Source organism: Balaenoptera musculus, chromosome 12, assembly GCF_009873245.2.
Source record: "Balaenoptera musculus isolate JJ_BM4_2016_0621 chromosome 12, mBalMus1.pri.v3, whole genome shotgun sequence".
Lineage (NCBI taxonomy): Eukaryota > Metazoa > Chordata > Mammalia > Artiodactyla > Balaenopteridae > Balaenoptera > Balaenoptera musculus.
Genome location: NC_045796.1, coordinates 31,642,963 through 31,669,264, shown reverse-complemented (window position 1 = coordinate 31,669,264; position 26,302 = coordinate 31,642,963). Strand labels below are relative to the sequence as shown.

At 35.8% G+C, this 26,302-nt stretch overlaps 1 protein-coding gene across 1 annotated transcript in view; it reads left to right on the top strand.

Annotated features, from left to right (window-relative positions):
• The window catches only part of ENPP1 (ectonucleotide pyrophosphatase/phosphodiesterase 1), a 68,427-nt gene extending 44,310 nt beyond the window's left edge, over positions 1-24,117 (top strand). The window contains exons 10-25 of the mRNA XM_036871129.1: positions 397-462; positions 769-841; positions 1,994-2,102; positions 3,082-3,213; positions 5,345-5,376; positions 6,142-6,269; positions 7,531-7,600; positions 8,466-8,553; positions 10,024-10,193; positions 11,036-11,087; positions 12,454-12,608; positions 14,147-14,276; positions 15,343-15,423; positions 16,261-16,393; positions 17,983-18,145; positions 20,074-24,117. Of these exons, the coding sequence (XP_036727024.1) occupies positions 397-462; positions 769-841; positions 1,994-2,102; positions 3,082-3,213; positions 5,345-5,376; positions 6,142-6,269; positions 7,531-7,600; positions 8,466-8,553; positions 10,024-10,193; positions 11,036-11,087; positions 12,454-12,608; positions 14,147-14,276; positions 15,343-15,423; positions 16,261-16,393; positions 17,983-18,145; positions 20,074-20,244 (1,753 nt within the window). The 3' untranslated portion in view covers positions 20,245-24,117. The remainder of the gene's footprint in view (positions 1-396; positions 463-768; positions 842-1,993; positions 2,103-3,081; positions 3,214-5,344; positions 5,377-6,141; positions 6,270-7,530; positions 7,601-8,465; positions 8,554-10,023; positions 10,194-11,035; positions 11,088-12,453; positions 12,609-14,146; positions 14,277-15,342; positions 15,424-16,260; positions 16,394-17,982; positions 18,146-20,073) is intronic.
• The last annotated feature ends 2,185 nt before the right edge of the window (positions 24,118-26,302 follow it).

The following is a 26,302-nucleotide window of genomic DNA, read 5'->3' as shown; positions in this document are numbered from 1 at the left end:
CTGCTCATTAGGTGTCCACTTCCCAATTTTACTAAGAGTCGTCAATGAGTGAGTTCTTCATGAGGTCCTCTTTGAAGAGTGTATTGACACATGGGTTATTCATGCCTTAGCAATTGCTATTCTCGGGTCCAGGAGTAAGATCCTCAGGTAGAGTATAGGAAGCAAATCCTTTAAACCCGGCTACAACTTCCATATGTGTAAAATTTAATGTTTGTTTCTTTGTCGGGAAAACAATTTTAAGTTTTCAGATGAAACTCTTACATTGCTTGGAACACATGTGATGCCTTGAATTGTTTTAGTCTCTCTGAATGCAATTTTCAGTGAGACACACATTTATATCTTAAACCCAAACAGTTGTCACAGATTTGTTTTCATTTTGTTTATCTTTCATATTAGTTCAGTACCATTTGAAGAAAGAATTTTAGCTGTTCTTAAGTGGCTGCAGCTTCCTAAAGATGAAAGGTATGTAGACGATTAATTTCTGTCATAAAATACTCCTTTGTTTTATAAAAATGTCAGAATATTTTAAATCAACGACAGGAAAACTTTGCTATTGGCTATGATGTTTTATATCCAAATGAACTCTTTAGTGCCCTATTACAGCCACATTTTGAAGAACTCTAAACATGTAAATTATTTCTCAGCAATTTTAGAAATGTTACCCCAGTGTTGTATAACTTTTATTCACTATCAGTTGTTGAATTATTCTTTCTATTCTGTTTTACAATGTGTTCGTAAAATATTACATTTTGATACTGTTTGATTTAGACCACACTTTTACACTCTGTATTTAGAAGAACCAGATTCTTCAGGTCACTCTTATGGACCAGTCAGCAGTGAAGTAAGTACATTTTTATCAGTGATTACTTCATTAAACCTGGTAATATCTAACTGAACCTTGCTTTGAAGCAGGTTTCTAGACCATTCTAAAGGAATCCATGATTTCTGGAAAGAGTGAGTATTAAGCACATTTTTATTAAACCAAAAGATGCACTTTAATCAAAAAGAGTTGGAAGCATTGTTTTGTTTTACACTATCTACAGTGCTAAATTGAACCAATGATGAGTTAAATTCTATATTTTCAATTTCAAATGACACCTGTCACACTCCACCCTTTGTACTCTTTCCATCAAAACCTATCTCCAGTAACTTCAGTGTAGTTAACAACCCACATGCCCTTGCTTTGATTCTGTCCTTCAGCTAAGTAGAAATGCTCCTTCTTAGAGGTGGGAGATGTGTGGCCGTCAATGCGGCCATGTCATAATTAGACAAATGGAAATTTCTTGTAGTTCTTATCTTGGTTTGAACAATTGGCCAGATGCTAGTATAATTTTTATTCTTTCACTATTAAGACCCGTGTCTAGGTCAGTTTGGCTACAAGTAAGTCTAAGGATCATTTTGTAATTGATTATCAGATCACATAAGTTTTAAGACCAGTGCTATTTTTTCTATTCACTAAAGATTTACCAAAGTACCTGCTTTTCTCTTTCATCTTCATTCAAGGTCGAGCCCATCGCTTTTCAAATCATATTCATCAATTTATAAACTCAGTTAAACGCTAGTATTATTGGCTCGTCGAAACCCACTTTATCTTCATACTTAAAAATTCCAATCCATGTTGCTTGGATATCTTTGAGTGAAAGAAAGACCATGTTGAAAGAGCTTGTTTCATAATACAGTGAAATACACAGACTATAGATAAAGGTTAGACTGTTTTGATACAGTACCGAAGACACAGGCAAAACTGCACAAGAATTTGCCTCTGGTGGTTTTGCCCGGAGAGAGGAGGAGAGAAGAGCCATAGGTAATTTGCCAAAATCATGCGCCATTCTGTGTCCTTGTGATATTCATATGCAAAATAATACAGTTTGTATGGAAACAATGGGTTGTATTCCTAGAAGTTCTAATTTTAAAAAATTAAGTACATAGAACTATAAGAAGCATTTCATGAATACTTTTAACTGCGTGACATGAGATTGTTTCCCTTTCTTAGGTCATCAGAGCTTTGCAGAGGGTTGACAACATGGTTGGCATGCTGATGGATGGTCTAAAAGAGTTGAACTTGCATAGATGCTTGAACCTCATCCTTATCTCAGATCATGGTAACCTGAATTTGCATCATTTTTCCTTCAGGTTAAATGGTGCCCGCAGAAGTTTACTTGATTGATTATTGTTTTATTATTTCCTCTGACTTTTATAGTTAATTCTTTCTTTTAAATGTGATTTCTTGTAGAAAGCCTTTAGAAAATACTACATTAAATACAAATCACAAGTGAAACGTAGAATTCACAGAAACCTAAGAGCCTATTAACCACAATGCACTCATCTCCTGATTTGGGGAGGGCTTACACCAGGAATTTGGAGAGTTAAAACAATTTTTTTAACATTAAATTTTGGTAAATCTACTCTCAAAATTTTAGGTGTAATTTGAATAGATTATTATGTGCTGCTTCTGTTTTCTCTAGCATGATAAAGCTGACTTTTAAAAGCAGTATGTATTAATTTTGGCAATATTTTAAGTTAACTTTTACTTACTGTGACCTTTAGAACATGTATGTGTATAGCCTTGGGACTGTAAAAGCGATGTATATACAAGAAAATAGGAAAGAGGTTCTTTTTGTTTGTTTTTTGTTGTTGTTATTATTGTTTGCTTCAAAAATAATTATTGAAAACTATTTCTAGAAACAGTCCTAAGAATCTGTATCCTAAAGAAGCCCCCAGTCCTGGAATGAGGTTGAGAGTTTTATACTCATAGTTAATATGCTAGGTGATTCTGAGAAAGTAACTACGCTTTCATATTCAGTCTAAAACTGTGATATTCCTCATCACTCACATAAAGATATTGTAATATATAAATAAGAAGAAACACTAATTTTGGATGAAGGAAAGGGAAAAGATTTTTTTTTAAGTGACCTGGTAGATATACATGAAATTCTGTGTCTTACCTATTAGATGTTCAACTGTCATGAGTGCTGACCTCATGTTTATTGATTTAAATTCTGGAAGTGAAAGAAATTCTGTCCTACATGTTAAATGTTTTTTATTATAGTTGTAACATGTTTGGGGATTTTTTTCTCCTAGGCATGGAACAAGGCAGTTGTAAGAAATATGTGTATCTGAGTAAATATCTGGGGGATATTAAAAATGTTAAAGTTATATATGGACCTGCAGCTCGATTGAGACCCTCTGATGTACCAGATAAATACTATTCATGTAAGTATATCTCTGTGCTAATTTTGAATATGATTATATTCACAATACATTCCTCGGAATCATTATGTCTCTAAATTAAAGGGGATCAATTAATTTCCTTTTCATGATTAAATCTCCAGAGCTGATCTTTTGCACCCAAAGGGATTTTATGGAACTAGATGGGAGGGCACAAGTCTAACCTCTTATCTGTTATTCATGGCTAAGAATATTATTTGATGAACTTGGTACAATTTTATGTTATTGTTGTGTCTTTTGCTTGTGTTGGGTTCAAGATTACTTGTACTAGAAAAATAAAAACTTAAGAGAAAAGTTCAGTTACATTTATTCAACTTTGATTAATGTCATTTCATTAAAATAATTAACAGATGTTATAGGATAATATTCCATTATGAGGAGGAATGCTGGCAGAGATGATTAATTCTATAAGCAACTAATTTCTGTTCTCAGAAATGACTTTCTTAAACTATTCCAAAAAACAATGAGAATGTGTTTTTTGAACAGAGAAGAAGAAATTTCACATTCTCTCTTGACCCCATGTTGTACTCAAACTAAACTACCAAGAAATTTTAAATATTCATTCTTTTGAAAGTCAAGCCTATTTCAGAACTGATTGCACCTCTATTGTACCCCTCTTTGATTACCATCCTTGGTAATTCTCAAATACTAAGGGCAGTTTTGTTTATCTTTTTGTTACAATTACCTTTGAAATGGAAAGAGAAAAGAGCTTTTCTGGCAGTCATCAGCATTGGATTAGGTTTGGGTATATGCAGTGCTATATGTTTCAGTAGATACTGTTGAATGTTCATGAGAAGAAGTAGATTTCCCTGCAGGAAAATAGTTATGCCAATATATTAACATAGTAACCCAAAGCACAGACTCTAACTTGTACAATAACAAGTTTTAATTAGTGTTTAAAAAATTTATTAAAGTAGTACATGATTGTTACAAAACCTGTTATAAAACTATACAGGCAATGGCAGTCCCCAGAGATGTTTAGGATAGGATGGCCAAGCTTAGCCACACCCTTATCTCAATTAGGCCCCTAAGTTTCCCACTTTAAAGTAAAAATTACATATCTCTGTATCTACATTCATACATTCAAATATATATGCAGTACATATTCTTTTATCTGGATAATTTTCTCAAACTTATGTAAAGTATAGCTAAAAGAACCGTAGGGAGCTAGGCAGTTACTGTTTGCAGCACAGAGTACACTAAGTAAGTACACTGTGGGCTTGCTGTGCAAATTCAGTTTCAAAGCTCTTCTACCTGCCCTCACTTCTAAATTCCCCTATGTCCTTATTTGGAAATTCTGGAATTATCCTTGAATATCAAAGTATGTAAAAAGTAATAGTTTTCCACCCTAAATCCCCCTAATTCACAACTCAGTTCCTCTCTCTAGAGATAAATACTTAGATTTGGGATGTGTCTTCCCAGGTATTTGCTATGTATATGTAAAACACATTCATTTTTATTTTTACAAAGTGACATTATACAGGATCTAGATGGGTGGATAGAGGGATGGGTAGATATTTGGATGCATGGACAGATAGAGAGACAGATGGATGTATAGGCAGATGGACAGGCAGATGGATGAATGGACACACATATGAATGACAGATGGATGGATAAATTGATGTTCTATAACTTGCCTTTTCACTTGACAATAGGACATAATTTCACAGGCATGGTGGTAGTAGAGGTTGGTTGGTTCCTAAAGATCTGTCTTATTCCTGTCAATGGCTAGTATATAATAATTGAAATCAATGGTCCCCAACCTTTCTGGCACCAGGGACTGGTTTTGTGGAAGACAATTTTTCCATGGATGGGGAGAGGGGATAGTTCAGGTGGTAATGCAAGCAATGGGGAACAATGGGGAGCGGCAGATGAGGCTTTGTTCACTAGCCCGCCGCTCACCTCTTGCTGTGCGTCCCAGTTCCTAACAGGCCACAGACTGGTACCGGTACGTGGCCTGGGGGTTGGGGACCCCTGATTTAAATGATCTGTTTGAAACCAGCTTTGGTATTTAAATATAGGGTTTGAGTCTGACATTATATATTTTTTGTATTATTTTTATTTCTAATGGTAACATACCATTCAACTATTAATTCTTATCTTTGCCCCCCTTCAGTTAATTATGAAGGCATCGCCAAAAACCTTTCTGTGAGTATCTTTTTTCCCCCATTACTTTGTTATTACTAGTTTTGTATAAAATATATTTAGAAGAAAGTTTCAGTATTTGTTCTTGGGATTGTAGAATTTAATCTAATTTTTTGAGTATCTGGGCCAACATTTAAATGCTCTGTAGTTTTTAAAGATCTTTAAGGACAAACCCCAATAATGTAGGTTTTTTAAATTTTAAGAATTTATTTATCTATTGACATTGTTAAATTTATATGACAGTACAAGAAATAACTGAAAACAATAGAAGGGAAAACCCTATAGCTGTACTACCATAAACACTGTTAGCATTATGATATATTTTCTACCAGTCTTTCTTATGCCTATTTTTTAAAATAAGTTTTTGTCCTAGTGCTGATTTATTATCTATGCTACATTTTTTTACTTGATAGAAAATTCTTACAATTTTAAAGAAAATTCTTAAAATTGTTATAAGAGTGTTTGAAAATATGATCATCAGTAGTAACACAAAGGCAAACTAGTGACTCAATCTAAGCATCCCGGGACTCTTATGTAATAATTATGATTTTTCTATAAAAATAAGAACATTCAATAGTTGGGAATATTCAACTTGTACTTTATATAGGTAGTAAGAACTCAGTTTTATTTGCATCTGTGACTTATTGGGCATACTGATTAAATGTTTGTGAGAAAAAATTCATATGGCGTTAGAAAGCAATTTCAAGGGAAGTTTACACTTAAGAAAATATGGAAATAATGGTTTTTCTTTGCCTTCTACAATTTCAGTGCCAGGAACCAAACCAGCACTTCATACCTTACCTGAAACATTTCTTACCCAAGCGTTTGCACTTCGCCAAAAGTGACAGGATTGAGCCCCTGACATTCTATTTGGACCCTCAGTGGCAACTTGCATTGTAAGTTCTGACAATGTCCCAGGTAAACTTAGCTTGATCTTGTAGTAATTCAAGGTAACCATTGGGCCCTTTCCAATGATGTCATTATATGAAAACTACAAATATGATTCTCTTCACTCTATCCCAGGGTCTCTCAACCTTGGCCTATTGACATTTTGGATCAGATAGTTCTTTGTGGTTGGGGAGTTGTCCTGTCTGTTGTGGGATATTTGAAAACATCCCTGGCTTCTACTCACTAGATGAAAAAACACCTTTTCTATAGTTGTGACAACCAAAAATATCTGCAGACATTGCCTGAAGCCCCCTGGGGAGGGGAGTCACCTCCAGCTGAGAACCACTGCTCTGTCCCCTCACATCTGTCTTGATTATTTCTTATGCTCCACATTTGTGTAACCACTTGCCATTGTATGTCTTCTGCATGTTACAGTTTTGCCTAATAATACCTTCAGAGTCTAACAAATAATTGGCAAAACTCTTTATAATAATGAGCCATTACCTTCTTCATTAGACAAAGCTGTTTTTTCATTCTTGTTATCCTAGTCCATTAATAAACCTCAGTTTATTGGTGTGTTCAGCAAATTTTTTGGATGGTTCGTATTGTTAATATCTCAAAACTTGATCATTAACTCTGTATGGTTGCCAGGAAGCCAGGGCTGATAAATACCTCTGTCCAGCAAAACTTTAGCAGGGAACCAGAATTCAGTCAACAGAATTGCACTGTCTCTCCTTTATTAGAGAGCTGTGCTTTCAGTGTTTAGAAAAAGAATATGAAAGAAGAGGAGGTCCTTACCTTCATGGGAGAACTAATATTAGTGAGCATCTACTGTGTTCTAAACATTTCTTTAGTACAAACCATTTAATTTTTATAAACCCAGCATGACAAATTGAAACCATGAGAAGATAATTAAATTGCCAAAGTCACAGCTGAGTAAATATTATGGTTAGGGTTCAAAACCATGCTAATGGTTTTCTCCTTTATACCGTATTGCTTATAATTGATTTGTCTACAAAATGAAAGATAAACATGGCTGCCCCTTAATGCTTTTCAAAGACAAGTGGTTTTATTTACTTTTTTTTTGATTTGCTTAACAATAGTTACTTATTTTTGATCAAAGAATATTAAAAAGTGTACAAAAGTATTAAAGAAAAATATTGAATATTAAAGAATAGTTACTCTTTATTAATGGAAATAATGTCATGATTGTCAGTTTTGCTTTATGAATGGACTTTACATTGTTAATTTATATTATGTGAAAATTAGGAATCCTTCAGAAAGGAAATATTGTGGAGGTGGATTTCACGGCTCTGACAATGCATTTTCAAATATGCAAGTGAGTAAACCTAGTATACAGTAAAAATTATAGTTTATATCTGAAGAAAAAACTGATATATAAAGTTTTAGACTTAAAATCATGGACTGTCATTATATGTCTCGAATGAGAATTAATGAAGCTTTTAGTTTCATATAGCTGTTTTATTTGGACATTAAATAAATTAATAGAATTTTGTTAAATATTTATATTCATATTTTATGAATGTTACTTATACCTCATACTAAATTTCTAATAATTATTTTGTATGTATTTGTGCTTCATTAAGAATGTTGCTCCACAGTAAATGAAAGCCAGTAATTTAATAGGTGAAAAGATATCATAGTTATGTTTTAAATAAAGATAATGCCGGGAATTCCCTGGTGGTCCAGTGGTTAGGACTCCGTGCTCTCACTGTTGAGGGCCTGGGTTCAATCCTGGTCAGGGAAGTAAAATCCCACAAGCTACGCAGCGCGGCCGCCCCAAAAATAATAATGCCTTCCACTTACCTAGCACTTTAAAATTTTCAAAATATACTCATAATAATTTTTTGATTTGATCCGTATGGCACTGTGTGTGGTGGGAAGAATGAGGTTTAGATCCCATTTCACAGTGGAAAAAAGATTTCATCATCATTCTGTTCTGATTGTCACGTTAGGAATTATAATGCAGTTAAGAAAAATAACCTAGATGTCCTTAGATTAAAAGTACAACAGGGGTTAAAATAATATCCTAGAAAGTCCGCTGGGCACAGTATTTTTCCACTTACCTTAATATAACCAGTTTATATATGTACAATGGGGAAGATATAAAATACCTTTTTGGTGACCAACTCCATACATAACTGAAATGAGTAGATAAACTGTTTCTTTTCTGGCCAACGTAGGCCCTCTTTATTGGCTACGGACCTGGATTCAAGCATGGCATTGAAGTTGACTCCTTTGAAAATATTGAAGTCTATAACTTAATGTGTGGTAAGTGTGAACAGGCATCTTTTCTCCCTTCTGAACACAGAGCTGGAATAGGATTATGAAAAGTAGGTCACATGTTGGGCACCTTTCTGGAAGTGATGATATGGCAAGACAGACCCTTATATTTCCACCTTTCTTCTTCCTGACCCAGAGTCATTGAAAAAATGTGCAGAACATAATCATCTGATGACTGACCTGTTCCTTCCACTAGACTGCACAGTGGTAAAGTACAACACTCAGAGTAGGGAGGTCTGTACATCCCAAGCGCCCAGTACTTTGCCAAGCCCTGGACTTCATTAGATGACAGTTGAACCAGATCAGGGTGGAAGCCAGAGAAAAGAGTTTGGGGTTGTGAAAGGAAGACAAAACAGGTGGATCCTCTGGTAGCAATAATAGTTGAATTGATGGCAATGTCAAGATTATAGAAATGGAGGAGGACATATTGACTATGTTCTTAGTTTACTCTGTACCTTCCAAATTAGTACTTTTATGGTTGAGTATTGCATTTTAAATATTACTTCCTTTTTCTGATAACAATACTGGGCATTTGTAAAACCTTAAATATGTTCTAAGTATAATTATTTTAGTGAGAGCCTGTATACTTAAATGAGTTAATATATCCTAAAGCACTTAAACAGTGCCTGGCATATAGTAAGCGCTTTACTGTATAAGTGTTTGCCATCATTATTATTAAGAGCGTGAGTCTTAGACTTGGACAGAGCTGGTTTTGAATCCTAGGTCTACTCCATTAGTAGCTTGAAATCTTAAGCTAAACACTCTGGTTACAGGCATACCTTAGAGAAATCGCGGGTTCAGTTCTAGACCACCGCAATAAAGTGAAGACTGTAATAAAGCAAGTCACATTATTTTTTTGGATTCCCAGTGCATATAAAAGTTACATTTATATTATACTGTAGTCTATTAAGTGTGCAATAGCTTCTGTCTAAAGAAACAATATACATACCTTAATTAAAAAGTACTTTATTATTAAAACGTGCTAACCATCATCTGACAATGTGGGGTTGCCACAAACCGATTTGTAAAAAATGCAGTGTCTCTGAAGTGCAGTAAAATGAAGTACAGTGAAACGAGGTCTGCCTGTACTCATCTACCAAATATTGACAATAACTTATTAAATTGTTTTGAGGATTAAGTAAGAAAAATATATTAGCATACTGATTGGCATATAATAAGCATTCAACAGGAGATAACTATATTTATTGTATACATTAAAATTTAGAAATTTTTATAGAGAAGTACAGCATGCATATCAGTATTTCCATGGAGAATAGCATGGTCATAAGTACTCTACAACCCAAGAGAGAGAGATTTATAGTTTTATTTTAGGTAAAGAGTTAAGGACTCTTAAATAGATTTGGCTTTAAAAGATAAAATTCATAGTTCAAGTCTACTATTTATTTAGTTTTGAAATTTCTAAGTAAATCTTTATTTACCATTCTTGAAATTATGCAGATTTACTGAATTTGACACCAGCTCCTAATAATGGAACTCATGGAAGCCTTAACCACCTTCTAAAGAATCCTGTTTATACCCCAAAGCATCCCAGAGAATTCCGCTCCTTAGTCCAGTGCCCCTTCACAAGAGCCCCCAGGGAGAGCCTCGATTGCTTGTGTGATCCCTCGGTAAGTAGTCCCAAGAAGTTTAGCCCAGTGGGTATGGTTTTTTAACACCCTCTGCATAGCATATGTTGTAGAAATACATAATGATTAAATTAAAATTTATGAGTGGGAGTAAACATATATTTATTTTCAATTCCAGTGACACATGCCGACCTTTTTATTATTTATTTTTCCTGCTCCGGGTTTTTGCACTCTCACTCTATTTTTATCCCCCTGTGTCGAGACTTGATTTGGCTGTAGGCTGGGAGAGGTCTAGCTGAGTCCTGAAATGTACTGAATCCCAGAATCCGTGCTGATATCCTAGCAGTGAGGTCTTTTATGAACCAGTCACAATATTCCTTTTCTAAAATACATCCCAACCTATTTTAAATTTAGAGGGAAAATATCATTTTTTGGCATGAAATGGATTTATGACACTTTTTGTTTTTTACTCCTATCTTAATATACAGTTGTTGTAAGGAGATGAAAATACATGACAAGTTATGAACAAAATTGATAGTGTCCATAAAAATAGACATTTGAGTAGTTTATCTTACGCTTTCCATTCTGTTTTAGGTTTAATTTAGACTTGTAAAAAGACTGTTAGAGTAGAGATAAGAATTATAAAGCAGCAATTACATTCTTGTTTTCGATGACTTGTGTTATGCTATGCTAACAATTTTGTCTTTTTGCAACTGTTATCCCTATTCTTTTATCTCTTCTTCAAAAAAAATAACTTTCACTTGCACAAAATGATTTTAAATTTATCTTTGTTCTGTGGTGGAATACTTAAACTGTAAAATTCATTTATTACAAAATGAAAGCATGTTTCTCAGTCCTTAAAAATTGTATCATTAATTTTTTAGATTTTGCCAATTGTGGATTTTCAGACACAGTTGAATCTGACAATGGCAGAAGGTAAGGCATGCTTAGTCTTGAGCCTGGGATGTGGAAGCAAGCTTTTTCTCAACAATGTGAACCACAGAATTAGTTTTTGGGTCATTGTTTGAGAATACCAACAAAATAAGGTAGTAATGGAGGACGACCTGATGAACCGGAGAGATTTCTTAGCTTGATAGTCTAGACTATTAGTCATAAGGAAAGAAGGCATGTTTACAGTGGAAACAGCATGTAATATAATTAGTGGAAGCTGAATCACTCTTTATGAACTTAGTGGAGTGTTTTGAGATTTTGAAGATATTTATAGGTTTATACAATATTATAATAATAGATCCTCAGATTTCCATTTAAAATACCCATTAGCTTTCTATCTTACCTAATTCTTAGTTAATTATAAGGGAGTATAAATTGATTTATTTATCTAAAGTTATTTCTTCATAACTTTTGAATGAAAATTAAGAATATGCAGGCAGCTGATGAAATGTGGATATTTAGCATCACTTTGACACAGTCTCTGATCCTTAAGTTACTTGGCTCACAGCTTTTTCTTGCTGGAATAAAAAGGTGAATTATGCATTCATATATGCATATGAATGAAGTTCTGCATTCATTTATATGAATGACGTTCTATTCATGTAGAACTTCTCTTTATAAAATCTCTGTAAATGTTCAGATTAGAGAAATCTCTGATGGCCCCAAGGTGGCCAAGTTTTGTGGTGAAAAGTGACACCTTGGAACTGAGTAGATATGGGTTTGAATATGAACTTAGGAACCGTATGTCCATGGAAAAAGCATTTACTCCCTATAAATTGCTGTTTTCTCATCTATAAAATGGGCATATAACCTTAATTCTTAGGGCTGTATAAGAATTAAATTCAACGATGTATACAAAGAACTCTAAAAAAGCATCTGATGCTTGGGAAAAGGGGCAGTAAACGGTATACATACTATTGTTGTTTCATTCAGTGTAGTCTCATAATTTCAGTTTTGAACTTCTGCTTTCCAGGTACACACATCATCCAGAAAATTTTCCTTCTGTAGTATATCCTGGAAAATAAGTAATAAAGACAATGTTAAAGAATTTTAGTAATATAATTTAAGGCCTAATTGCTGAAAATCCTAGCAATTTCATGTAGTATCTTGTGATATCTTAGTATTACATTGATCTTTCAGAATCTTCATAGGCAAAAACTGCAGTGAACTCCTTTTTTTAAAAATTGTTTACGGTTCTGCTCTTTGTAATTAGTTTAATTTATAGTTACAAATAATTTTTCAATAGGGTTAAGTAGAGGAAAGAATTAGATCAGTGTATCATTATGTATTATCATATCATGCACACTAAGTATATTTGAATGGTGGTTTCATTTTCCCCCTATGACCCAAGAGAAGGCCATTAAGCGTGGCACTCTACCTTATGGAAGACCCAGAGTTCTCCGGAAGAACAGCACCGTCTGTCTGCTTTACCAGCACCAGTTTGTGAGTGGCTACAGCCATGACATCCTGATGCCCCTTTGGACAGCCTACACCATCGACCGAAATGCAAGTATTTGTCACCTCTTTACCTCTGTGTGGTTATTTTATATTATCATTAAGCAAAACATTGAAAGCATAGTTTCTCACTGTCACTCTTGGCTCTGTAATTGGTTCCCAAATTAGAAGATCACTGAACTGAGAGTCAGAAAAATTAGATTCTGGTTCTAGCTCTGCTACTAACTAGCTACGTGACTTTGACACTCAGAGCAAACTTCTTCTGTGAAATGAGGGTGTGCAGTGAAGAGTTCTCCCTTGCTTTTGTTTTTTCTCAGTTTTAATATTTGATGATTCTAATTTCTAATTTAATGAACTCAGTTTTACAATCAGTTTATCTCAAAGTACATAGCTGTGTAAGTACAAGGATTTCCCTTGGCTGCCCAAATCGTAGGGGGTCCTCAGTGATGGAGAAGGCCATTAAAGCTCAGTTACCTCACTGTATATACCACCTATAGGAAGACACCCAGACCAAACCAGGGAAAGGTCAGGGATCCTGTCTACCACCCAGACCAGAAGAGTTTGGCCTTGAAAGAAGTAGGGGAAAATATCCCAGAATAAGACCACCATTCCCCCTCACTCTCGTCCCTTGGGTGCTGTGGTAGAAAGATAAATGATGAGAAAGAGAATGGGGGGAGGAGATGAGATTTAGATCTTATCTGGAAGTGAAGTTTTAAACTAGACTGACCAGATTTTCAAAAACTGAAAATGTCTGGCAAGCTATAGGATGCCCTTAAGGGATGGAAAGGGGATTTGAGAGAGTTTAGTAGCAGTTAGATTTTAAAAACAGAGCTTTTGTTACTACTCACTAAGGCTGCTAAATAAAAAGATAGGGAGACATGTATATATATATATGTAATTTCTGTGTCTATATATAGATATATTGAATACACACAGACATTTCAGCTATTAACATGTTTTTACCTTAATTTGATTTTTAATTTTTAAAGAGCATCTTCAAACACTTTAAACACATTTTACTTGACTTTGTAGTATATAGCAGTTTACCCAGTGTTTTGTAGGTCTCCATCCTATTTATTGTTGTTTAATACCTTAATTATGGTGTTCTTGGACTCTGAATTTTCAGTTTTCTTATATAATGAAAGCTGCAAAAATTCAGAGTCATCACTACTCCTGAGATTTTCATATCGAATTGCTGTTCAGTGGCTTTTCTCCACCCCCTAAGCCCCACTACTTTTGTTGTTGTGGCTGTGTTGGATATGAAAGAGTCTATCTCTAAAAATCAGCAATTCACTACACAAAAGTTTGAAACTGAGTAGACAAAAACATTATAAACAAAATGAGCACAACATAGTAGGAAAATATTTGCACATATATGATTAATACCCTTAATATTGTAAAGAGTTCTTACACTTTGGTTAGAAGCAAGATGAATACTCTCGTAGAAAAATGGAAAATGGTGAAGGACATGAACCGACAGCCAGAACTCCATGACTTTATGTTGTGGTTCACCTTTAACTATTTATAAAACTCTCTGTTTTTCTTCCGTATGCCTGATCCCTGATGGTCCTTTTCATTTTGTTCTTCAGGATAGTTTCTCTACAGAAGACTTTTCCAATTGTCTTTACCAGGATCTCCGAATTCCTCTTAGACCTGTCCATAAATGTTCGTTTTATAAAAATAACACTAAACTGAGTTATGGGTTCCTTTCCCCACCACGTAAGTCTCTTCCTCTTTGACCTTCCCTTTCCCTTCTTTCTCTCTTGCGTTTCCTTTTCTTTCTTATGGGGCAGTGTACGTCTTGTTTATTTTTTGGTGAAAATTGTGAATGGGAAATAGAACTATTAGGGAAAATTTTCAAGTGTCTAAAACTTGAGTTTTGGAAACCTTTTTTACTTTTGTTTGGAGGGTGATGGATTTAGTGCAGGCACTGTAGATAGAACATTCTTCACTTTTCTGCATTTCTTTTAAACAGAATTTGAGAAAACTCAGGTCAGAAGGATGCATCAGGGTTCTTAGGAAGGAGATATCATTTTGTTGTTTGAAAAGAAAAATGTGACTTGTCAAAGAATTAGGTAAAGGGAGAGCCTAAGTGTGCTTGTTCTTTCACTGATACAAAGCCCCTAGGGAATGGCTTTTTTTGAAGTTAAGTGTTCTGTGTTTTCAAGTGGCAGACTTGTATGTTAATGAGAAGACAATTTGAATCCGTCCTAAAAAGGCAAAACTCAGAAACCTACAGGTGCTCAAATACACCCAATATCCAATCGAGTCCCCAGAGCAAGCTTCTGAAGTCAGAACTTGGCTATTGCATTATAAAAATAGACAGGTCTAAGCCAAAAGTCCATACAAAGAAGCCTTGTACAGCATTTTGAGGCAGACATCCTGTGATGTTTTTTCTAGTTAGTAGGTGTTGTTCTGAAGCCAGATATTCTCTTTTTTCTTTTCACTGTGAGAGAGTTTTAGGAAAGAAGATTGTCAACACAATATACTTTAGTTGAAATAAGGCAAATGAGGTAAAATTTGAATATGTTTAATTTGAAACCTTCATATTAAAGATTCTGTTTCATTGATAAATTCATCTTGAAGAAGAAAAGATCCAAATATTTTGTTTTTTTTAAGGGACTTGACCAAACACATTGCATTTCCCCTTGACCCAGTACCTGGGAAAGTTTTACAAGTTTAAGATGATACTCAGCTGATGTTTTTAAATGTCTCCCATGAGAAAGTGTAATTCCTAGTGTTATTTGTGAAGAATGAAATAGTTGACCTGTTATTTTCTTTGTAGAATTAAATAAAGGTTCAAGTCAAGCATATTCTGAGGCATTGCTTACTACTAATATAGTGCCCATGTACCAGAGTTTTCAAGGTAAAAAATTTTAATCTTATGTCTCATAATTTCAATGAATTTCCCTAAATTATAGGTATGATTTATATGTAATAAGACTGATGCTCTAAATTCAATGACTAAATATCAGATATGTTCTTATAGGTTTGTTTAACTTTGAGAATACCAGTACACAAAAAATTCTGCAAGTATTAGAATTATGATATATTCCTATAGTTATTATTATGCTTTGTACTTAAGTGTTTACAAACATTTTTGGTGGAAAAAGTATGTAATGTTCTTCCTATGTTATGTAGCTAATACGGTCTACTAACATATATTAAATTTCAGTCTATTGTACTATTTAACTATTTGGAAGTTCTTGATAATTGTTTTTTATTTTAAAATGAATAGATTTTACATCATTATTAATTATTGCAATACTTGACTCTTATAAGAATAAATACACATTTATACTTTGTGACATATAGAATTTCAAAATATAGAGCATACAAGGAAATTTTTACTCTAATTTACATCTAGAATGCTTTTGAATATTTCAAAAAAATTCAGATATTAACAATAAATTTGAATAACCTGCCTTGTTTGTGTTCATGATTTTTTTTTATGCTTAATGATGATGTGTGATCACAGCTTCATGATAATGCACATGTTTAAGGATGCCTCAAGTAGAGTAGAATTCAGCATTTGCTGGTTAGTCCTTCCAAGGGCCAAAGCTGAACAGTGGATTCCTAGCCAAACTTGACTTTACCCCTAATTATGACAAACGCTAATTTTGAATCATGGTGTGGATTTATTTCACATGACAACATGGCACCTTGTTCTTTTGAAACTGTACTGTCGTCCTTCTTGTTTCAGTTATATGGCACTACTTTCATGGCACCCTGCTGCAAAGGTATGCTGAAGAAAGAAATGGTCTCAATGTTGTCAGTGGTCCCGTCTTTGATTCTGATTATGACGGACATTATGATTCCTTGGAGATTCTGAAACAGTAAGAACGTATTTCATTTACTCTTAAAAACAGCTCTCAAGTGAGATAACCATCCAGCTGAGTCAGCAGAACCTTTTCTATCTGATACTATTCATATTTATGTACACGACATTTCTGATTACGCTGGAAGCCCCTTGAAATATCTGATTAATTTTGATGTTTTGCTCAGTGTTAAATATTCTTTAGATGAAAGCAGTGTTTATCGCCCACTCAGCTCAGATGAATAATTCTGTAGTTCATATTAAATACTGAACTCTGCCTTTGTTAAGAAGATAACATCAGTGTTGAAAATCTCTCTGTGTGGCTATCTTAAGATACTGTCTTAACTCGCATACTGCCAATTAGAAGATGAAGAATGATAGAGTGTGGCTGGAGGCATCCTGAGTCAAGGAAGCAGGAGGCTTATAAAGCGGTAGTGCCCCAGGGTTGCCCCTGGTCGAATGTCACAGCTTTTACCCAACTCTGCCGGGAGGGGAATGATACAGTGACCTTCTTGAGAAACCATCAGTGGTGCTGTTTTATAAAGGAGAGGGGAAGAACATTTTAGAGACTAGTTAATCTTTATTAGAACAATAATGACAAGATTTTTGGAAGCAATTTTTCTATTCAGACTATAAGAAAAAGAGAGTGAAACATCCACTGAGATTCAGCCCCTTTCTGAGAACCACTCTCTCAGGCAGACTTAGGGATTACTGTTTACACACATACACCTGTGATCTTTAGTTTGTAAAATTACATTTTTCTTTTTTTTTTTACTATATCCCTTGAGGCATAAGGGTCCCATGTAAATGCCTCAGAGATGACAGCAGCAGAATGGGTAAAGAAGAGAACTTATACCTTTCCCATTCACAGCTTCAACCAGAGCGCTGTCTCCATCTATTTATGTATCATGGTTCCACATACGATTATGTTTAAAAACAATGATACCACTACCTTAAATTTTGAAAGATGCTAAAATACCACCCGAACAAATCTAGTTTGTTTTTTTTTTTAATTTCAAACAAATCTAGTTTTGAGACCAAAGGAAATGGCAGAATTAAGATGAGGTAAAAGTGTCACTTGGGACATCTTTGAGAATATGCTTCAATTAAAAAAAAAAAAAAGTTATGGGATAGGAAAGAAGATCCAGGTAAAACATAGGAGAATTCATAGGTTCTCTGAAGGAGCTAGAATAAAAAAATCCCAAACCAGTTCTCTTTCACTCTCTGTTCATAACTGCCTAGAATATAAAAGACTATCAGTAATGCTTTAGAGTCTTGGTTGTACATATTCAAAATTGATATTTTTCTCTTTAGTGTCTCAATTTCAGTTTGTTAATGTAGAATTACCCCCAAAAATCCAAAGTTTAATAAATTTCTATAGAAAATCGCATTATTTGGATTGTGTTTAGCTGTCTTCTAATTCTTATTCTTTCTCCATCTGGCAGAAAATGTTGAGGTATTATGATAACTAGCCTCTTACAGTATGTTTAATTATTTGACTGAATTTTATTTTGGGATGTATTGTATTAACAATATACTTGAGTGAAATATTCAATAAGAAGAAGATAGTTATTTCTTTCTCAAAGTGAATATTACCATATTTTACAGAAACAGCAGAATCATCCGTAATCAAGAAATTATGATTCCAACTCACTTCTTCATTGTGCTAACAAGTTGTAAAAATACATCTCAGACTCCCTCACAGTGTGAAAATCTAGATACCTTGGCTTTCATTTTGCCTCACAGGACTGATAACAGTGAGAGCTGTGCTGTAAGTAACCTTTTTTAATTTACCTTAAACACTGACACATAAATATGTTTGTGTGTGTCATATCTAACATAACTGGTATATACATGTACTTCGAAATTATAGGATGGTTTTAAATTTGATCCTCTAAGATGACATATCTTCAGAGAAGATCATTCTTGTCTGTTAAAAGCACTAACAGTAAGATCAAAATGTCAAAACTTAGTGACTTCGTATGGCTTAGCCATTAAATCCCTGTATGAATTCTGGGCCCTCCCCTGCAAAAAAAGGCAGCAATAGACTTATGCTTACACTTCACTGACCACAATGATGTTAAGTGCCATGAATTAGGCATTGAGTCCCTTTTCCATCTGTACCATTCCAAAAGCTATTGTACCGATATCTTAAATACAAGCATTTAACAAATTCTATAATGGCAGTGTAATTAGAAGACACTAAATATTGAACGTGAACCAGAAGGAGGATTATTTGAAGGTGTATCACACATACTTACGGAAATAGTGACTAAGGATTAGCTGGATATTGGCCTGAGAGAACAGATCCCTTGTATGTACTTTTTATTTATTCCTGTAAATATTGGAACAGATGGCAGATATCTACTGGCCAAGTAGTCTATTGAGTCAGGGCTATTCCCCTGAAAGCCAGAGTGAGGACTGCTGCAGAGGAGGAGACTGAGTGGAACAGCAGTTTTGGGTAGTGGATGACTGGAGGCTAATGGGAAAGTGGAAATTATTGGTCTGTTCCTTTTTATGTGAAAAGTCTATATTTACCATTTCCAACTAATGATATCTTAAGGGTACATGAACCTTTATTGAAGTATGCCTTTAAAGTATAATCATAGTACACCAACCAGTGGATATGTTCTTCATCTGACTTTCTCCACTAGCCATTTTCAGAAAAATGTATACCAACACATGGATGTATGATTTCCGTCCCTATTACCTGCCTTAGCTACCATCTCTGCTTCCATGTGCCAGAGCATAAGGCTTTAATTCTTTTTTGATCTCGTATTAGCTAAAACTTCACTACCTCACCAGAAATGAAAGTGCGTTTTACCACTTCCCCTAATCCTTTCTTCATCGCAACCACATTGATAACTGATTCGGATAAGAACTAGCGTTTGTATAGTGCATTTGCATACATCATTACATTTGATCTTCAGAGTAACCCAGTAAGGAGGGTGCAGGTAAGAGAATTAGGATTCAGATGTTAAATAACTTGCCTCAGTTTACCTGGTAGGATAATGGTAGAAACAGGACTTGAATCCAAGTTTCTTTAATTTATTTTATTTTTTTTATATATGTATTTTTTATTTTTGGCTGTGTTGGGTCTTCGTTTCTGTGCGAGGGCTTTCTCTAGTTGTGGCAAGCGGGGGCCACTCTTCATCGCAGTGCGCGGGCCTCTCACTATCGCGGCCTCTCTTGTTGCGGAGCACAGGCTCCAGACGCGCAGGCTCAGTAGTTGTGGCTCACGGGCCTAGTTGCTCCGCGGCATGTGGGATCTTCCCAGACCGGGGCTCGAACCCGTGTCTCCTGCATTGGCAGGCAGACTCTCAACCACTGTGCCACCAGGGAAGCCCGAATCCAAGTTTCTTGATGCTAATTTCCATATTCTTTCTACATGGCATGTTGCTTCTGTTTTCTAACATTTTTTAACCCCATACTGTTGACGTTTCTTGCACCAAAGTAATAGAGGAACATCTGTTCCACATATACTTTTCCCAAATTTGATACATCTATTAAACAAACATGCATGGTACGTATTAGATAGTGAGCTACTCAAGAGCAGGGATTATGCCTAACAACTCTCGTGGTATCTGCCATTTAAGAGCCGAGGTGTCTCGGCTGATTAAAATGGGGGAGATGGAAAGTTCATAGGGAAGGTTGATTGACTGCTCTCCAGTGACTTTTCTTCCTTTCCCACGCTCATAGCATGGGAAGCATGAATCCTCATGGGTTGAAGAGTTGTTGAGGCGACACAGAGCTCGAATCGCAGATGTTGAACACATCACTGGACTCAGCTTCTATCAAGAAAGAAAAGAGCCAATTTCAGACATTTTAAAGTTGAAAACACATTTGCCAACCTTTAACCAAGAAGACTGATGTTTTCCATTCCAAAACCACGCCGTAAATCTTTTTGAAAGAACCTTCTGTTTTATACATCCTCTATTTACACTATTGCCTTGTTCGGAGACTGTTGACCGGAGTTAGAACTGGGAATCCTCTTGTGATACACAACCATCTCAGGGAAACTTGTGGCCTCCGCATAACAGTAGGAAAGTGTTCCTATTGAGTCACGCACGTGTCTGAATGTGTAAGAATTGTTCAGATTGGGGAATAAAGACAGACCATACCTAAAACTGCTCTTCTACTTCTCTTAAGGGCAGAAGTAGCTGTGAACATTCTCTGGACACCAGATGTTTGAATCTTATTATCATTAATAAACTTCGATGATGCTGGCAAACACTAGACTGATGAGGAGGATTGGAATAGGCCCTGTTTCATTCGTTTCTTCCCAAGAATTTAAAAGTGATTCTGGATTCTTTTTAACTTAGAGTTTATTTTAATTTTAATCATAAAAGTTAATGGAAGCAGAAATATTTGAGGCCCTATTTCTATCTTTTCTGTACAGCCCCTCAAAAGCCAAAGTATGTAATCCTGTGTTATTTTTTAACTGTGACTGGGCTTCTTCAGATTTAATGATTCTTTCAAGTTAAACTTTGAGGGAAGACCTGTGTTGAGTACATTTTTTATAAAATTTTACTCTACATTTCTACCAAAGAAGAAAAATATTCCCATCCTTCTCACTGGTATTTAACATAGGTTGAAAATAACTCCCAAAATGGTTATTTTAGACTGTTAAAAGTGTGTCTTGTCTTAGTGAAGCTCCACAGAGCTTGTCAACTCATGCAAGGTGGCATTTTTCATCCAGATAGTGGGAACGTTTTCCTCTGTGCACAAAAAATGACGCTACCAGCAGCAGAGGTATACTGTTCTGAGCTGTTCATTTTGAAGTTCCATTGATTTGAAGAGAATGTGGTACCATCATTTTATATCTTCTCAGTAGTCATGATAAATGAACTTGATTTCTCTGCTTCATAGACTATACCCTTTAGTACCAACCTGTGGACTTTCAAAAGCTACATTCACTTTTAGGCTACTTGGGTCTGATATAAGTCTTATATTAATACAACAAAGATCTGTATTTGTCCTTCATATGATACTTGTTCTTCAAAAGCAGAGGGGCCACAAAGACCTAATTTAGATAATACAATTTGCATCTGAAAATTATTTACTAATTTAGAAAGTCTCATTGGTTTTGTTTTAGTCCCACAGATCCCTGAGGTTCTGTACATTTTTCTTCCCCAGTCTGTTTTTTTCTCTGTTGTTCAGATTGGGTAATTTCTATTGTTCTATCTATCTTCAAGTTCACGGATTCTTTCCTCTGTCTAATCCATTCTGCTGTTGAGCCCATCCACTGATTTTTATATTTTAGCTATTGTGTTTTTTTATTTCTAAAATTTCCATTTGATTCTTCTTTGTAGCTTTTATTTCTTTGCTGAGAAATTTTATCTCTTGGCTGAGACTTTCCATTTTTGCATTTGTTTCAAACATGTTCATAATTGCTTATTGAAGATTTTTATGATGGCTGTTGTAAAATCCTTGTCAGATAATTCCTACATGTGTCATCTTTGTGTTGGCATCTATTGTCTTTTATCATTCAAAAAGATTTTTCTGGTTCTTGTGGTAGTGAATGATTTTCAACTGAAACCTGGATATTTTAGGGATTATGTATGAAACTATGGATCTTATTTAAACCTTCTGTTTTAGCTGACTTTCTCTGTCATCACCCTAGCAGGGGAATTGGAGGCACTGTCTCATTATTGCCAGGTTCCTTACTCAGCCTCTATTGACATGGGGTAAGAGGGGACCCTTGTTACTAGGCAGGGTGAGAATTCAGCTTCCCACTGGGTCTCCATTGATGCTTCCCTGGCTGAGATGTGCAGGGCACCTTGTTACTGCCCCCATGTGGTCTCCACTGATGTTGTGGACAGGGGTGGCAGGGAAAACTTTATTATCACTAGGTGGGAATGAAACTACCAGTTTCCTACTCAGTCTTCTCTGATGCTATCCTGGCAGAGGACTTGGGGCACCTTTTCACAACCTGGCAAACCTCTGTCTTTGCTGGCATGGGTGGGATCATGGTCTTTTATGTGGTGTTTAGTTCAAGTGGAGCAGTTATTTTTTTCTCCCTTGCTAGGCCACTCCTCTTCTTGTCCTTTGGCTGGTGAGATAGCAGGCCTTTCTTGGGGCTTCTTTTTGTCTGTACTCATTGACATTTCCAGGTTGCTGACTTCTTCAGCAACAAGTCTGGCATATATGAACTAAAAGAAAACCCAGCAGAACTCATTACAGTGTTGTTCCTTGGGTCCCAAGATCCCTAGCCTGTCTGCCTTCTCCTCTCCACCTTTCAGAATCTTGCTATGTTTGTTTTATATATAATAACGAAGATTTTTATCTGCACTTAGCAGAAGGATATCTACTTCTTTATAGAAGTGTCTCATTGATTTTTATATATTTTTCAAAACACATGCAGACACAGTTGCCTCTGCATAGAGCATCTTAGCAGATCTTAATTAAATGGATAGATGCCTTTCTCCTTTGCCAGACAGCAAGAATACAGAGAAAAGCAAGTTACAATCCTTCCAGTCTTGGTGAGAGAGAGGAGGCAGCAGAAGTGTAAATGATCCCTAAAAGATGGTAAATGTTATAATGGAGCCATGGGCAGGGTGCCAGGGAGTACAAAGCAGGCACTGGGTGCTGCTTGGCAGTATCAGCAGTGGCTTCCCAGAGGTGGTAATGATTGGGCTAGGACATGAAGGATGAATTGGAGCTCTGCAGGTGAATAAGTGAAAAAACGGCATTCTAGCCTCCCTTGGGTGGATACATTTGGGGCATTTTTCCATTTACTGCTACTTCCGATATTTTCTACAAGTGTCACTGTGACCAACTTACAATATACAACTATTTCGTTTTTCTTACTTTGTTAATCTCCTGTTCTTAAAGGAAATGTCAGACTATAAATTCTGCGCTGATTCTTTAAAGGAAAAGGCATCCACATCTGTTCCTACTTAGCTTTCAGTTGCTCTTATACAATATGCTTTTTTTTCTTCTCTTGTCTTGAAAGAGACCCTTTCTTGCACTCTTTCATCTACTTAAGACATGTGACTAGTCCCCGGTTTGAATGGTAAATTCACATGATCATATATGGAAATGTATGTATCCTACTTTTTTCAATAAAGGCTATTCTTTCCTTTTCAAATGCACAGCAAAACCTTTATTTATCCCTAATTTTGCTGCCATGCCTCCAGTCAGTACTTGTTAAATGAGGTAAGTAACTCTCATACATAATTTTCTAGCTGGTTAGTTTATTCACGGCAGAGCAAAAAATCAGGTGAAACTTAAAAATATTTCCAAGAATCAGAGAAAAGAGGGCAAACCATAGCGGGAAGAAGGCGAATGTTCAGGTTCCGGCAGGGTAAGGAGATATGCAGAGCGTGGTTAGGCCAGTTGGCCTGGCTGGTCCTGTTTAAGGAGATAAGACCCACCAGGATAGGGCTGAATCACTGAGTCCTCCAGGATAGGCTACGGCCACCCCCACACCGTGACTATTTTCTGCCATTAGCTGCAATAACTGTCCAGCCCAGATCTGTGGGTACGTGTTTATCTGTAATTGAAACTGTTGTTTGAACTTTGAAACTAAATGTGATTATACTTCACGCTGAAGCCTATTGCAGGAATTTGGTGTGTGGGTGCTTTCATAAGCACCAAGTTAAATTTTATCATGGCTATAGTCCAAGGGCGTTTTCCCTGATTTTTTGGCCAGTCTAAATATTGTAAGGTAGGGGAAAAAAAGAAAAAAAAAACTTCTATAGATTAAGTGTCTCTAAGCTAAGAAATGTGAATTTACAAATAAAAGTTGTATATACAGAATCTTGGCTGCTTTCCTGCCTGGATGTGGATGTGTGTTTGGAGGGTGGGGTCAGGAAGGGCGGGTGATGGTGTTTCTCCAGGGATTGGTGCTGAGTACAAGGGTTGTAGACAATTAACTCCAGCTGTGTTGTCAGGAGGAGGAAGAAAGATCCGAAGCTCATTTCAGGTTCACAGAGTTAACCATTTCTGATTTGTGACCTATATCCTTGTTTGTGGTATTTTAATTACATTTAGTCGTACTTCTAGGTAACAACGAGTGACAGGCATATATAAATATCTTTCCAGTATTTCAAATGGTCTGAAACCAGGAGGAAAGTCTCCAACTTGTAACTTCCATAGATTTTTTTCAACATAAAATTTTTGCATTTATCCTTTCCGTGATAGATAAATAATGAGCGAAAAAAAAGGTGTTTGCTAGAAATCATATCTGTACCAGAAGCCACAGAGGTATGAAATACGTTTTAGTGTACTAGAAATGAAAGAATCTCTGGAATAGGTATTATACCCATGGGATGGCAAAAGGAAGCAATGTAATCCTACCCCAACGTGGTTGTTTTAAATTTAACTTCATACTTTCACTCAAATCCTCAATTCAAGGGACAATTTGAGGATTTTAGTAAAAATATCTAACACATTACTTTAAAAACTGATATCCAATTTCATTATATATCAGAAATTCAGAACTCAGAATAGACTTCGGCTTTCACAGAGTAGAGATACAAAACAATTTAATAAACATCCAGGAAATGAGATTTTTACATCTCTTGATAATTTTGCCCCATGATGTCCAGGTATTTTTCACTATCAAAAATCGTTTATGCCTACACTTAGATGGCATTGCGCTGGGTTTAAATAAAGGAAGCAAAACAGGTCTCAGAACTGAAAGTTTATAAGCTAATAAAAACTTGAAACAATTTTAAATAAATGAGAACAACATTTTCTCAGTCCAATGAGTAGATCTCATTGCTCAAATTTCCACAATTTAAGAAATCTCAAAATTCTCAATCATAAACTACTCTATACCTTGACACAATTTCACTCTTTGAAGAGTTACTCACTTTTATTAAGGTCAAAACGGAAACAGGCTGGTAGATTTATGGGGCTTTTATTTGTGTACTTACTTGTTTTTAAGATAACGCCACTGTTTAACTTAATAGCACGCTTAAGACACTGCAACTAGATTAGATTCAATTAGATCAAGATTGACAATAAATTTCAAAGCTGTGCTTACTCTGTGTCAAGGAATTAGGCATTAGAGATAAATTGGGGAACAGGACAGATGGGAGGCCTGCCCCCTTGGTACTTACTTATCAACCTCTTAAGTTCTAGCCCAATGCACATGTCCTTTTGAAACCTCGTCTCTATCCCCCTAAGGGATCCATCATGGGATCATACCCTCCTAGACTTTGGAGATTATAAATAGCACATGCCTTCAAGGCTAGACATTCTTACGTAGTTGCACCCAACTGCCCATATTCCATAACCTGGGCACAGTGTTGCTAGATGGCATTGAGACCTACTAAGAGATTGTCCCCAGCCCCTCTCTTCCCCCCACTGCCCCGCCCCCCCACCCCATGCTAGGTCTAAATACATGGCTTGCTAAAGGCAACCTGCAACCATAAAAGGAAATAAAATGATTTTAAAGTGATGTGGTTATAGGTATAAGAGGATTGTTGGCTTCTACTTGGGGCTTCCAGGGAGGGACCTGGCAGGATTGTCTCCTAAAGAGAACACATTACCACAAACCATGTAAGGAAAGTGAGAAGTCCCAAGAAGCTGCATCATCTGTACTTTTCCCAGCCTGTGATCTTCTGTTAAATTTGCTAAGACTGTATCCTTTGAGCTTATCCCCAAAAACTGTAACTTTGATGAGATATATGTTGAGTGATGTTGAATGTGCTCTTTCGCCAGGAGTGCAACTCTATACTGTGGGATTTCTTTCCTCCCAGTGGTTGTAACCGTAAAAGAAAACTAATCAGTCAATCTAAGAAAGAATTGGAAAATTTTATTGGAGCCAAATTTGGGGATCATAACCCGGGAAGAGCATCTCGGAAAGCTCTGAGAACTGTTCCGCCTGTTAGAAGTCAAGACACAGTTTATATAAGTTTTTTGAGACAGATGGCTGTACATTAAATGATGCATTATTGACAGTTTACATAATCCAGAT